Source organism: Lissotriton helveticus, chromosome 2_1 (genome assembly GCF_964261635.1).
Source record: "Lissotriton helveticus chromosome 2_1, aLisHel1.1, whole genome shotgun sequence".
Lineage (NCBI taxonomy): Eukaryota > Metazoa > Chordata > Amphibia > Caudata > Salamandridae > Lissotriton > Lissotriton helveticus.
The window spans coordinates 871,026,542-871,040,306 of NC_136059.1; the positions used below are offsets into that span (position 1 = coordinate 871,026,542).

The window sequence follows — 13,765 nt, forward strand, 5'->3', positions numbered from 1 at the left end:
TGATACTAAAGCGAATGGCACAATAGGTGCTGAAGTTTTGTATATAACTTCTGTAAAAGAAAACTTCAGTTTTCCCTAAAGTACTTTTATCTGGAACAAGAGGCATACTTTACCTCTCCTTGATCAGTTTCTGACACTTTGATCTACAGGGATGGGATTTTCTGCTAGTCTGAATTTCAGATTTTCACACCTTTCCACTACATGGTGGACTTATGTACTCCCCCCCAAAAAATTTGGACCTTTTGTTACCCCAGCACAAAGTGGCTCTTTTCAACTTTGTAGTAGTTGGGCACAAATGTTTCTACCTAAAATGCTTCATGCGTATCCTTATAATATACAATAGTCAATTTAATACAATTTATAATGTGCTTTTAGGAAAACCACTAATTGAGATGGATAACTATTCATTTTTGGTGACTTGTTACACATAGACGAATGTGGAAGAAAACTTAGAAATGGATGAGAAAATTAGCCTAGACTGATAATGGAATGAGAAAAGGTTATAACCAGGTAATGGGTATATCTTAATGTATATACGAGTAACCAGTGCTGAGAAGAGCCAGATTAGGCATGTTCTACAGCAGAATTTCTACGCGGGGGGGGCTTCATTGAAGATTTAAATCGTGATATAACCCTGAAGGAATGGTGTTGCAGTGAAGAAGAGAGCGAAAGGAAGGAACTACATCAAAAGTGGGGGCCAGGAGATTTGGTTAGAAGATGTTTAGTGGATAGCAGAACATGCTTCAGGACTTGTCTGGATTGTGCTGGGACCGTATTGGGGGAGATTGGGAGAGAGGTGGACATATTTGTCCATAAACCCACACCGAAGGCCCCAGGACATGAGTGATAGTTACTCCGCAAAGGTCGCAAAACTGCTCCTATCTTAAAACCTGTAGAAAAGGTTTGATACTAGGAAACCTCTTTCTGTGCTTGATCCTCTGATACTTCGAGCCTGCTTTCCTTCAACAGTATCAGGTTATGTAATTTTTCTATCCAAAATGTTGAGCCCGATGTTCAGGGACACCTCCGGGCAAGGAGATGTTTCTATCATAATTTGAAAAGTTAAATGGATTACACAGTTGTGACGCTATGGTCTTTGCGGTGTGCCCTACTGCTCTGACCTTGTGTTTAAAAAAAGAAATTAAAAGCCTTAAGGGGGATGCTCTAGTTTAAGACTAGTGCACCTTTTGCTTATTGCCTGTGGTAACTGATCAACACTGTAACTGATATTCTAACATCAAGAACAATCTGTACTTGCTTCACTTGTATGTTATTTCAATATGTGAAAAGTACCTAGTGTGGTCAAGATTTGTCCAGCCCTCTAAAACTTGAGTTACTATTCTTATGGTGTTTTTATTTTAATCTCCTTCTACAAATGAGGGAGGGGCGGTCTGAAATAAAATCGAGATAGATGATTTGTTTTTATGTGTAGAATTTTTTATTTTTTTTTGTATTCCGCATATTGCATCCGCAAAGACCACACCGCCGTATTTGTGAGGTTCTACCCTGGTGGTCCTGGACAACATAATTTTTGTTCGCGTTCCACTGAACACGTCCGTTTTTAAAAAAAAAAAAACTGGTAAAATATTTGACCGGACAAGTTATAGACAAAAGTTACATTTTTGAACTGTGGTTGAGTGTTCAGTTGGAAAAAAGAAACCAGTTTACACTCGACAAAAATATTACATTTCCAGGGTCTGATTCGATACATACATCCTGCTGTGCAGAGTTAACAACATTTTTCCATTTATTCTTTGATAAGGTCTTGTTCACATAGGTGAATTGTAGCCCGCAGCAATCCAGAGGAATAGGAGTGTTGTCTACAAGCTGACTGAGCTTTATAAAACTTATTTTTTTTTTTTTTATCTGACAATGAATTGAGGAGAAATGGGCCTTTCTGGTTTTACGTTTTTTTACTTTGGAGTGGGGAGGGGTTTTATATTCCACTTAAGATCATCCCTGCGGAGCTGCAGAAGATAAAAAGAAGTTATTTACACGGACACGCCTAGCTCTCCGAGCCCTGTGTAAAGTCTTCTCTAAGACAGGATGCGTTGTATTTTTTTTTCTTTTAATTTGTATGTGTGGCCAGGAAGTTGAGGTAGTTTGCCAGCATGCAAGAGATTGCTTAGCCGTGTTTCCTCATTTGTGTGCTGTAGTTTGCCACTTCAAGAACCTGCAGTGAGAGTTGTTTGTATTACAGCTGGAGAACGCCAGGATGGCTTCTGAGATGAACAGCAGTACGGCCAGCAGCACCAAAGAAGAGCTGATAGAAAGCCGCATGCGTATCGACAGCCTCTCCGCTCAGCTTTCTAATCTGCAGAAAGAGGTAAGCATGGACAATTTGTCGCTCACTAGTATCCATACAGGGGTGGATGCGGTAGCGGTGTGATGCAGGCCACAATGCGAAAGCGGTAATGGTTTAATGGAGTGGAACAGCTGAGGCTGGGAAAGTATTATTCTGGAACGAAGTGCATGCATTCTTCGTCAGAAAAGAACACAGAGGATCCAAAGTGTTTTGATAGGACAGCGGGCACAATGAAGGACTCACGCAGAACCCATTTCGTGCAACAACAAAAAATTCTAGTTATTTATGTTGTGCTGTGAAGAATGGTTTTCAAACATGTAGACAACAGTGGGCTTTTTTTCCTCTAATATTCATTGCTCTTCACGGTTCATCCTCCTATCAAGTAGCCGAAAAAAATAAGCTTCAACTAGTATTTTCACAAAGGTAGCATGGCACTTTACTCTGAATTACTGGTGTGTTGTTAAATGGTCAACAGTGTGACTTGGGAGTGCACAACTCCTTCGGGGGTTTCATCACAACTAAGCATAGCTAGTTTTTGGTGTTGAAAGACTATTGGAACTTTTCAACAAGGTGCCCTGGTTAAAGGGCTCAAGCAGCACTCGGTTGTATTTGTGCACTAGATTAACTGCAAGACTCTCAAAGCAGTTTTCAGAGCTGCTTTTTTGTTTAAGTTCATGCCCCAATATAGTAGAGGTTGAAAAGAGGAAGTCTCACCCAGCAGAGTTGTAACGTAGCAATAGATGAGCAATGACCATCTTTTACGAGCAGGACATGAAGCAATGTTTTTGTTTTTTTAACTTGGTGTACTCTACACCCTCCAATTTCCGGTATTGCTTCACTCACTGCTCCTAAGAGGTAGCAGTGAAAGTTGGTTCTGTGAAGATACAGATTTAGCTGCCGTTGTCAAGTATAGGTTGTGATGGGACAGGACCGACACGACAGATTGTCCGTTTCGTCTGATTCCTCCCCGCCCCTATACACACGCACACAACACACACATCTGAATGTGCGAGTTCTGTGGTACTTATTTTGGAGTTCAATCTTTTGCGTCCTTATAATTGATGCTCTTGTATGTGGGCCCGATCCCCAATCTGTGGGTAAAGATCGCCCTCTAGTGGGAAGTACTAGAATTAATCCTAAAACAACGGGTGCGAATCGATTCTACTTTCACAAGTGTTCATCTGTGACCCACAGTTTAAGCAGGTCTCCATAGATTACCTTGAAAATTCTGTTGGAGAGCTACAGGAAAGTGTTGCGTAGTTGCATTTTTTTCTACCTTAAGGTTGCTTATTTCATTTTTGTTTCCATAAAGTGTGGGAAATCTTTGAGCTTCTCCACTTTACTTTTTGGATGCACTCCTCTGATTTATTTCTTGGCAGTCTCGTAAATTGTTCACATTTGTTATAAATAGCACCATAGCATTCTTCCCTTCACCTGTTGTTTTTGGTCTGTAAACTAGTTTTATCTTTATTTCCCTCTTGTAAAGTCAAGAGCATGGCATGATCGGATGCAAGAGTTGGAAGAAACGCTAGCCAAGGAACGTGATAACTGTCGCAGGATGCTGGCGGAGAGAGAGCGAGAAATGTCAGACATACGAGGACAGATGCAACAGCAACTTAATGATTACGAGCAACTTCTGGATGTCAAACTGGCCCTGGATATGGAGATTAATGCTTACAGAAAGCTTCTGGAGGGTGAAGAAGAGAGGTAAAAAAACTGATTGGTTTAAAAAAAAAAAGTATTTGCTAATTTGGATTCATGTTTGTTTGCAATAGCTCTCCCTGTCAGACTGAGGTAGCAGGAAGTAGATGCTTGAGGCGAAAACCCAATGTTTTCCCTCTAGTCATTTCAGCAGTCCTAGTGGCTGCTGGAAATGCACAGTGTTCTTGTTTTTTTTTCAAAGTAAGAGCTTTTAAATCGTGGTCACTTAAATTGTACCTCTTATCATAAATGCCACTTCTACTTGGGGTGTATGGTGACTGGAAGATGGGACACTGATTTTAGTCCCAGGCTGCAGATAATTTTACATGTGTTCGAGTGCTTACTGCCTCCTCCCAGTAAAAGTTATCTCGTCCTCCTTGTGCGTGTATGAACAATGTGTGTATTTCTGATTGATAAATTCTGACTGCAGAATCCTCGACTTTTAACCCACCAGACTGTATATGGAAAATGTCCTGCAGCAGCTCCCCATACGCTAGCAAGGTGGAACAATGTGACTTAAGTGGTGGCATTGACCTGCCACTGGAAGTGGTCATTCAGACGTATATAGCTACTACCGCTGCACACAAATGTCAGTTTCTTTTTTGACATTTTCGTTTGGTGCCAAGCGTTACTTGCAAACACTCTAATGCACCCTAAGATTATTGGGGAGTGAGAAGACAAAATTGTACTTTGCCAAGCACAAGAATGTAGGCAGGCAGTGCTTGGCATCCTGGGCTGCTGTCTGTTCAAGGCTTGCCTGGTTCAAGTTGCCGTTCTCTGTTAAATCCAAGGCAAAGTCAACATTTCAGTCTTGATGCAAACAGTCTAAGCTGAGACAACTCCACCCTCCTGCTCCCTCTCCAGGGAGAGGATGCACAGTCTGCGTTCTGAAGATCTTACTTCACCACCATTGTCCTCTTTTCTATGGACCTGCTGTGCCCTGAATCCTCGTCAATTGACTCTTCAGCAGGTACAGGCCTTCAAGTAGGTGCTGCTTCAGGTTTTGTTGGAGGATCAAGGCCCCTCTAGAGGGCCTATAGGCCCATGGATCTGCTGATGTCTCCAGTTGGACTGTGGTTGGCGGGACACTTACGGAAACACTCGATTATGTTAGGCCTGTGCCTGGCCTCAGGTCACACCACCAAGCGTTGACTGAAAAACATGCTGGTTTGCCTCTGACCTTGGCTTCAGAGACTCCACTTCAAAAGCAGTTTCGGAGCCAGTGTAGAGTTTGGCTAAATGTCGTCAAATGTCATGCTATGAAGTCAGTTCAGCCCCATGCATAGGAAGAATTCCATATGCCTGTAATTTGACACTGGTACTACAGACAGACCAAGGTTTGTTGATTCCATTCTGATCCTGTATAGGACACTCGGGGCATGTGCCCATGTTAGACCGTGAAACTCTGGACAACTTGCTCCCTCAGTACAGTGATGCAGGTGTACACTTGGACTTAAAAATGATAATGACCTCTTTTGTTGTACTTGCTATTTTGTTCCCCTACCAAAAAAAGTGCCTCTTAATATGGTAGTAATTCGCAGAGCTGCTAGAGCTACAATACTGATGGACAACACAACTGCTATGCGATACTGCAATAATCATGGCACTGTGGGTGTCCCGCGTACTGTGCATGGAGATACTGAGAATCACTGATTGGTCCAGTGGGAGGTTTCCTAATTGTCAACCAACTGGCAGTCTCCCTAAATTCCTGAGCAGATGAGCTCAGCAGGTATCAGTGGAACATAAGCAGTGTTTGTACCTAGAGGTTGATGATTTGCGTTTTCGCATGCAACAGGTAGGTCTTTTTGCTATGTCGGAAAACACAATTTCTTGCCCCTGTAGTTTCTTCCTCTGGTATCTCGGGGATAAGTGTTTCTCCTTCAGTGGGACTGCTTACTCTCTGAAGCAACAGATACTTCACTATGGTATTTGAGGCACTGCATATCTTATTGCGTGGCATGCTTACAGAGTGATGCAGCTTGTGAATGAGATTTGGAGGAATATGAGGAATACCCTGTGATATGAATCATTCAAAACTCCACACATTTTCAGTGCTGATATTCTTTATCCAGGCATTTACAAAAATGTACATTGGCTGAGGGAAGGGGTAGGGAAATGGGGTTGATATCATTGTGATTGATCGGGAAACATTTGCCTTTGCTTTTATATGAACACCACTTCTTGGAGTGCTGGCCCACAAGGTTACGATTGCACATCACAATGCCAGAAGGGATTTGCAATAACATTTAGATAGAACTGTGCACAGAACAGTTGTTTCAGTTAAACACAAAAAGCCAGAACAATCGCCAAAGTTGAATAGATCCAGAAGGGCTGTGGTGTGTTAAATGTTGCTTATTGTCAGGTAATTAGGCAAGTTCACATGCAGGATTTCATCTGACTTGGACGTACTGGCTTTACCACCCCTTTAACTGCCAATTTTGGAGAAAGGTTTATTTGTAAGCACCTTGCTGGTCCAATTTCCCCAAGGTAGATTAGCGGGTGTGACCGTACTACATTGAGACATTCTGCTTGCCTTGTTGTTGACGGACAGTAATAGCTGATCTGGAATTTTGGCGAGCCTTAATTTGTCTTGAAAGTGCTATTATGTTTTTTACACTGGTTCTTTAATCTGAAGTGTGCATTCATAGGAGTTTGACCTTCACATGTATTACTTTTTGCCACAGTAGTGCATTTACTCTGTTGCCTAACAATCCCCTACAAACACCGGCCCTACTTTATTCACTTGACTGGCAAATCGGGTATTTTTACTTGTAAACATCCGGTGAAAAAGCTTTCTGTTCCATGGTACTGTTACTGTATTGTAGAATGCTCTAAATCTATCTTCATCTTCTTAAACTTGTTAATCATATTCTCTAGACTCACTTTTTAATTCAGTGAACAAATTCAGCTAGATTTTTGAAGCAGACCTCTCAAGGCTCCACCATTGTGCCGCTGTTTAACTCCTCCTGAGCCATCTCCCAGACAGCCCAACTTAATGCCTTTTCTATTTTAACTGTGACCTTCACATCATTTTGAAGCAGCAAACGACTGCTAATCTGGACCGCAGCACTCATGGCCTGTGCTTGGTGTTGTCCAGGGGATTCATCAGCTGAGGATTGTGCATGCTGGCTGTAGGCTTGCATGAAACACCCTTTACACGGTCAAGTCTTGCATTCCTGCAATACCATCATAAAAGGGCAACAATTTTCAAACTCAAGCTTGCACCACTTAAATCTATGAACACCGGATAATGTCTCCCAAGGTTAGAAATAGTAGGCAGTGTGCGCACGCTCTTCCTAAAAAAAAAAAAAAAAAAAAAAATTTAAAGGGGGGGTGTTAATGATTTAGAAAACAATTAAAAAAAAAAGTTAAATATATGAATTCCTTTATATCCAAGTTTAAGAGATGTTATGTTTACTATTTCCTCGTTGGCAAAAAAGTATTTGAAATTCTGAACTTGTGTTTACCAGTGCAGTGATAACTTGATCACTAATCCCATTTTACTACATATGTCACATGACTGGTGATATAATGTATCTTAAATTAGGATTGCCACGGTTCGAGATGCTGTGTGTTTTATCAGTATTTTCCTTTATTGGAATGCAATTGGACTATTTTGGTTGTTAATGGAATGAATGCCCTTAATGTTGGTGGTGAGGCTAAGTCGCATGTGATTTCTTTGATAATGTAATTTGATGTTCTGATGTTTGAGATCATGAACATTACATCTGGACCACTTATTGTTTTACTTACTATCAATAGTGGGTTTCAGCGGGTTGTCAAGTGACATCTGACCCACCCGCCAATTCCCATTTGTGATGTATGGCCCTGTTTCTCCGAAATCTGTTTGGCCTTGCGCAGCAACCGCTGGATGAGTGCCTTGTGCTCAGCAACTGCCCCACACAAACCAGCGATGCACTCTTTGCCCCTTAAAACGTAATCTCCCCACCGGGCTTTCGGTGGATTTTTCTTTTTAAAAAGAACATACAACAGCTACTCTAGCACCTTTTGTGAATGGAATAGCGCACTTGTGTGGCAACAAGTCTAAGGCAATGTTTGGAGCACCTCTAGGTACCTACATCCTAGGCAACATGGTTAACAGGTGACCAAGTGCCCTATGACCCGTGCCCCAAAGTTGTCGAGACAACCACTTGTGGACAAAGCACCTGTGTTTTTAAAGCAAGTTTGCACCAAAACCAGCCATTCAACTGGTGGCATTGAAGTCCTGCTTCAGCTCAGACTGGGCAAGCTGAGTGCTAGAGAGCGACTCTTGAGGCATTGATGGCGTCTGCAAATCCAATGGTAATCCCATCAATTGAAAGCCCTACGACAGCATAGTGCACTTTATAGCCAATTTAAAATCAAAACAATCGGATAATTAAAGCAGATGTCAGATTTTTGAAGGTATAACTTTCTCATTAAAAAATATACATTCGCTCCTTTGTTTGCTTTCCGTTGGGTAGGCTTGCTGGATAATTGTGACTTGTGTCTAGATTTTAAGTGGTTCTGCGTTTAATGGATGTTTATATGGCTTTGCTGCATTACGAAGAAAAAAAAATCTTAATCTACATCTGAAAATGCTATTTATTTCAAATTTTTTTTAGGCTGCAGTTGTCTCCTAGTCCAATATCCAATGTGACTGTTTCTCGAGCCTCATCGAGTCGTAGTGTCCGCACAACAAGAGGGAAGAGAAAGAGAGTGGATGTAGAGGAGTCTGAGGCTAGCAGTAGCGTTCGGATATCCCATTCTGCCTCTGCTACTGGAAATATTACAATTGAAGAACTGGACATAGATGGGAAATTCATACGCCTGAAGAATACCTCTGAACAGGTAGAGAAATTCTCATTTTTAGTTTCAAGAACTCAAGTCAAAGTCAAAAGATCTTTATTCGGAATAAAAGAACATCCATAAAAGTACAAACAAAATACATTTAAAAACATTCAATTCAATAATGACAATTGGAGAATAAATCCGAGGACAAACGAGCATAAGAACTAGTTTAAAGACAGTGGAATTCTTAGTGCTCAATGCTTAGAATATTGTTTGTGGGTCAAGGACAATAAGTGAATGTGTGTTCAGAAGCCTAGTTGGTTCAACCCCCTGTGATACAAACTTGTGTGCAGTGCCACAATGTGGTTGCAGGAAGGATGATGTGTCCAAAAATATTTGAGAAGTGAAAATCCGCGATAGAGGTTGCAGACAGTTCTGGACTATTGTGCAATTTGTTGTCTTTCCTAATAACACCCAAAAAATATCTACAACTTGAAACTACAAAAGACTGATTAGTTTTACTAAACTATAATGCGTTTTTTAAGGACTGTTTTTAATATCATATGGATAAAACCTGATTTAATTAAACTTTGTCGATTATATGCCAATATTTAGACCTCCTCAGTTGGGTGTAGCTTATTTCTAGTGGCATGCCTGTATGTGGTCTCTTGCTCACTTTGCCACTGGAACCAAGTGACACTCGACTGAAGATGCCTCAACGTAGGGTGACTTTACGCATTAGTGGTAATCAGCGTTGTTAGAACTAGGGGTGTGGCACCAAAGTAAAATGTACTGAAGGATCTCCCATGGGTTAGGTGAGAACTTTTCTAATGGTTGGATTCTACTAGATGTGGCTATTAGGTGCTTTAAATGCATTGCAAAGCTGGTGAAATTACCCAAAAGCAAATGTAAAGGAAATTGGGAGTGGTTAAATAAGAATAAAACTATAAAGGTATGGCCACCCACCAACATTTTAAAATACTGCTTCTGTTTTGTACTTCACACAATCCCCCCTATGTCAATGTTCCCAACTTGTCAATCAAAAAATTCAAAGTGCTGTTGGAAAATAAGACTCAATCGCATCTCCTACAATGGGCTGCCAGACTAGTTTATCCCTGCACAATATTAATGCAGCTGTCAAACTGTTACTTAAATTTCCTGTCATTGCTGTAAGACTGGAACTTTTGTATGTAGCTAGCAGTAGTAAGTGGCCATCGCAGTGATCATTGCAACATGCTGTTTACAGGTTCCTGCTTACGGGCATCCCTGAACACCATCCACACACCAGATGTTAATCTGTTAGGTGTAATTGATGTGTGGTAATTGCTCTCAGTTGCAAAGCTAAACTTTGGATGTTATTGGTGTGATGCATTAACTATTTGGCATACTAGGGCTACCACCCCAATACGGCCTCTGGTTTTAAAATAAATAGAATTTCTTCTGTTTGTGCACACAACAGACCAAAATTGCAAGTGTTTTACTGGAGTAGATGGGGGGTAAGGTAGTTGCTTGGACAGCATCATTCAGGTAATCTCAAACTGGCTTACTTCGTGTCTGGACTAAAGGACTACTGCCTCATTCCCGTGCACTCAAGTCTTTAAGCGCTATCCAGTGTCCCTCAGATGACACCCATTTCTCTACCCCAAGTCAAAAACCTAAGTGCCACAAAGTTCATTTGGCAGTTTCCAATTCCTTCTCCAAACTAAATGTGGAGCACAATTAAATGACTGTGTTGTATAAACTCCTGAAGAAACAACGAAAGCTAAAACAAACTTTATTTGAGGTTTTTTTTTTTCATTGAACGTTTAAGAATTCAGATTTTTGTTAATCGAAAAATCACTGAAGGAAAGCCTATTTTTTTTTTGTTGGTTTTTTGCTGTTAACTGCTTTTTTTCTTCAAAATAGGATCAACCTTTGGGAGGCTGGGAGATGGTGAAGAACATTGGAGACTCCACAGCTGTTTACAAGTTTACCCAAAGATATGTACTTAAGGCAGACCAGATTGTGACTGTAAGTGAGATCATTTGTTTAATTAGCGGTCACTCCATGTGCAAATTGCTATAATGTTTACCTCTGGAACGGCTGCATCTTTAAATTGTGTTTGCGCACGCATTCTAGGTGGCTGCATCAGTCTATCTTCACTGCTGCGTGCCCTTTTGTTAACTTCAGTTTGTTTATCCCACTGGTTGCCTGGTCTTCGTTCTATATGCAGTAGCATGTATTTATACCGTGGCCTGTGATAAAGTGTGAAATCCAACACAAAATCTCAAGATTGCAGAGAACCAGGGATTGCCTGGGCACCCACACACTACCTATTAGGTTTCCTAGTTTTATTTCCATCCTTTGTTTTGTGGCTAAATGCAAGTTTATCCAGTGTTCACCTTCTTTAGCACTGACCTATCCTTTTTGCTTTGGCTTCTGAAAAGTTGATTCTGCTTTAGATTAATATTACATTCCCATGCTGTTTCAATATATCTCCCATATCCAGATCGTGGTTAAAAACCTAGAATCTATGCCTATCCTTAAAACTGATCCCTGCTTCTGCACTGGCTCCAACCTCCCCATTGGACTGATTCTCTAGTGCATGTGGGGGGCCCCTCTTGAAAGTTTCTATCTTTTCAACATATTTTTTTTAAAGCTGCTTGGTCAAGCGCTTACTTGACCGAGGATTTGGTGGGCACGGTCTCCGTGCCATCCTGTACTGTGAGGGGTAACTTCATTTTTATTGAGCCTATGAGCTGGAATTATTGGTTAAGAGCTACAAACATTCATTACTCGTGTTTTGGATTTTTCACTACCTTCAGCTTGCTCCTTACCATCCTATCATCCTCCATGCCCATATCACATTCTCTCTGTCCCCACTGCTCCCAGGATTACTGTTATGTTTAGTCCCATGCACCTTAATGCTGAAAGCTCACAAACCCCCATTCCCTCCAAGCTACATGTCTTTACTAACCTAATTTTTGACTTTTTGGTCTTACTCCATATGATTTCAAGGGTCTGATCTCTCTGCACCAAAGTTAACATTGAGCCTGGCACAGATCTTATCCACTTCAAAAACAAATGTTTTGAGGTTGCTCCCTTTGTCATTGTTTCCAAATGTTGAGGGGAAAAATGTGTGCGCACCTGGCTAAGATACTATATTGGATTTTACAGTACAAACCGCATTAGCAGGCGATTGTCTTTGACGGATAACTTCCAAAGACTACTACAATCTGGCTTTGTCTGTACAGAGATCGAAGGACTACAATGTAAAATATCAGGTGGTATATAGTTGTACTATATTCTCAAATATGCAGCAAATGTCAACTGCGTGGTGCTGTAAAGCGTAAACTACAGCTATGTAAAGTGTGTGTTGGGGGCAGGGGGGTGCAGTGTCCTAAAATCGCAGAGGTTGAAAAGCTAGGCCAGGAACTAGTCAATTCTATGGGTCAGTGGAATAGCTTCCATAATACACACCTACCCATCGGCATGCCAAGTTATGGGCTTTAGATAGGGGTAGTAGCATGTGAATGTCAAGAGAGCAGAGGAATGTTGTGCGGGATCATGGGGGAAGACAGTCGTTCCCTGTCTCTTAATGGAAGTGCACTAGTAGAGCTGCCCATTGGGGAAGAATGGGCTGTTTGCGTAAGCTGCGTACCTTCTCATGGAGTGAGATGATCTTCCGCAGTGCTAGTGCTGCAAATCGGGTGCATCCTCTGGGGAGGACAAAGAATTGTATATTAAACCGAGAGTTGCAGAAGAACTCAACGCTCTGTCCCATTCCCTGTTGTGTAACACCCTCTGTCATCCTCTCATTTCTGTTGTTGTGCTGCCAGGTCAATCACCAGTTCGCAGATAGCTTTATAGAGCCAGGTAATGAGTATACATCTGTTACCCGTGGTGAGAGCTTGTAGAACAGAGTGTTGGGTTCTTATGTCACTATATCCCAAAAGGTGTGGCAAGTATGACGGAGCTGCCTGTGTAACAAATATTGACCTGGTGAAAGGCTGTACTCCTTTACCAGCTGGTCGAATAGTAGATGTCTGTCAGAGAAAAGACCACCCCTGGTGAGTATCAAGCAGTTCACTGGCAGTATAGAAACCCGGGCTTAAGGTTGTCCGGCTAGACATCCGGTCGGAACATAACAGCAGGAGAGCCATGTGAAAGAGGATTCATCCGGGTCATGCACATCCAGGCTGCTGCCGCTTGCAAAGGCCATGGTGTGGGAGGTCGTGCCCTTGGGAGAAAGAAGCCATGAATCGTGGATACCGCCAGAAGGCCATGTTGGGTGCAGGTCTTGGTTAGATAGCTTCATGCGATCCACTGGTTTAACTACTGAAGTTTAGCTGCTAGGAAATATGCCACGAATGAGGGGGCACCTAGAGCTCCCCTGTTTGATGCCCCAGATGAGGGTATAGAGAATGGTGTCCAGCTCCTTAAAGATGGAGCACAGTGGAACTGCGGGTAGATTTGTAAAGTAGTACAGACAGTGGGACAGGATTATCATTTTCTCCAGAGCAATCTTGCCTATAGGGCCAGAAGAAGTGACTGCCAAAACTGCATGTTCGAGGCATGTGAGCTGTAGATCACCTGCTGTGCACAGCCCACCATCTAGTGTTTGGTCCAGATGTTTGCACTTTGTTTTTGTTTGAAGACGTCTTTTCCAGTCACAAGGTAGGTGACTTCTCCTTTCAGTGATAGTGCCACGGGATGTGAATTGCTGCGCTCCAGTTCAGCACCTGTCTCGGGTTTGTCAACACGCATTCCACTACCCTCTACGGCAGATGTCTTCAAACTTTTGTAGGTTGAGCCCCCCCAGCTGAATTTTTTTAGTTGTTGGGCCCCCCACCACCTGACAGAAATTTCTGGACTCGACCGCCACGCGCACATTCCGGGCATATTCAGCGAATAACATTCAATACAATAAGAGTGTTTAGTAAACTGCAGGTTTGTGAGTGGGAGGGTGTGGTGAAATAACAGAGGCTTATTACACAGCTCAAAACACCA

The 13,765-nt window shown here is 42.0% G+C and overlaps 1 protein-coding gene across 1 annotated transcript in view; it reads left to right on the forward strand.

Annotated features, from left to right (window-relative positions):
* The window catches only part of LMNB1 (lamin B1), a 76,405-nt gene that overhangs the window by 20,301 nt on the left and 42,339 nt on the right, over positions 1 to 13,765 (forward strand). Inside the window, exons 5-8 of the mRNA XM_078675598.1 lie at positions 2,201 to 2,326; positions 3,792 to 4,012; positions 8,611 to 8,836; positions 10,682 to 10,786. Of these exons, the coding sequence (XP_078531724.1) occupies positions 2,201 to 2,326; positions 3,792 to 4,012; positions 8,611 to 8,836; positions 10,682 to 10,786 (678 nt within the window). The remainder of the gene's footprint in view (positions 1 to 2,200; positions 2,327 to 3,791; positions 4,013 to 8,610; positions 8,837 to 10,681; positions 10,787 to 13,765) is intronic.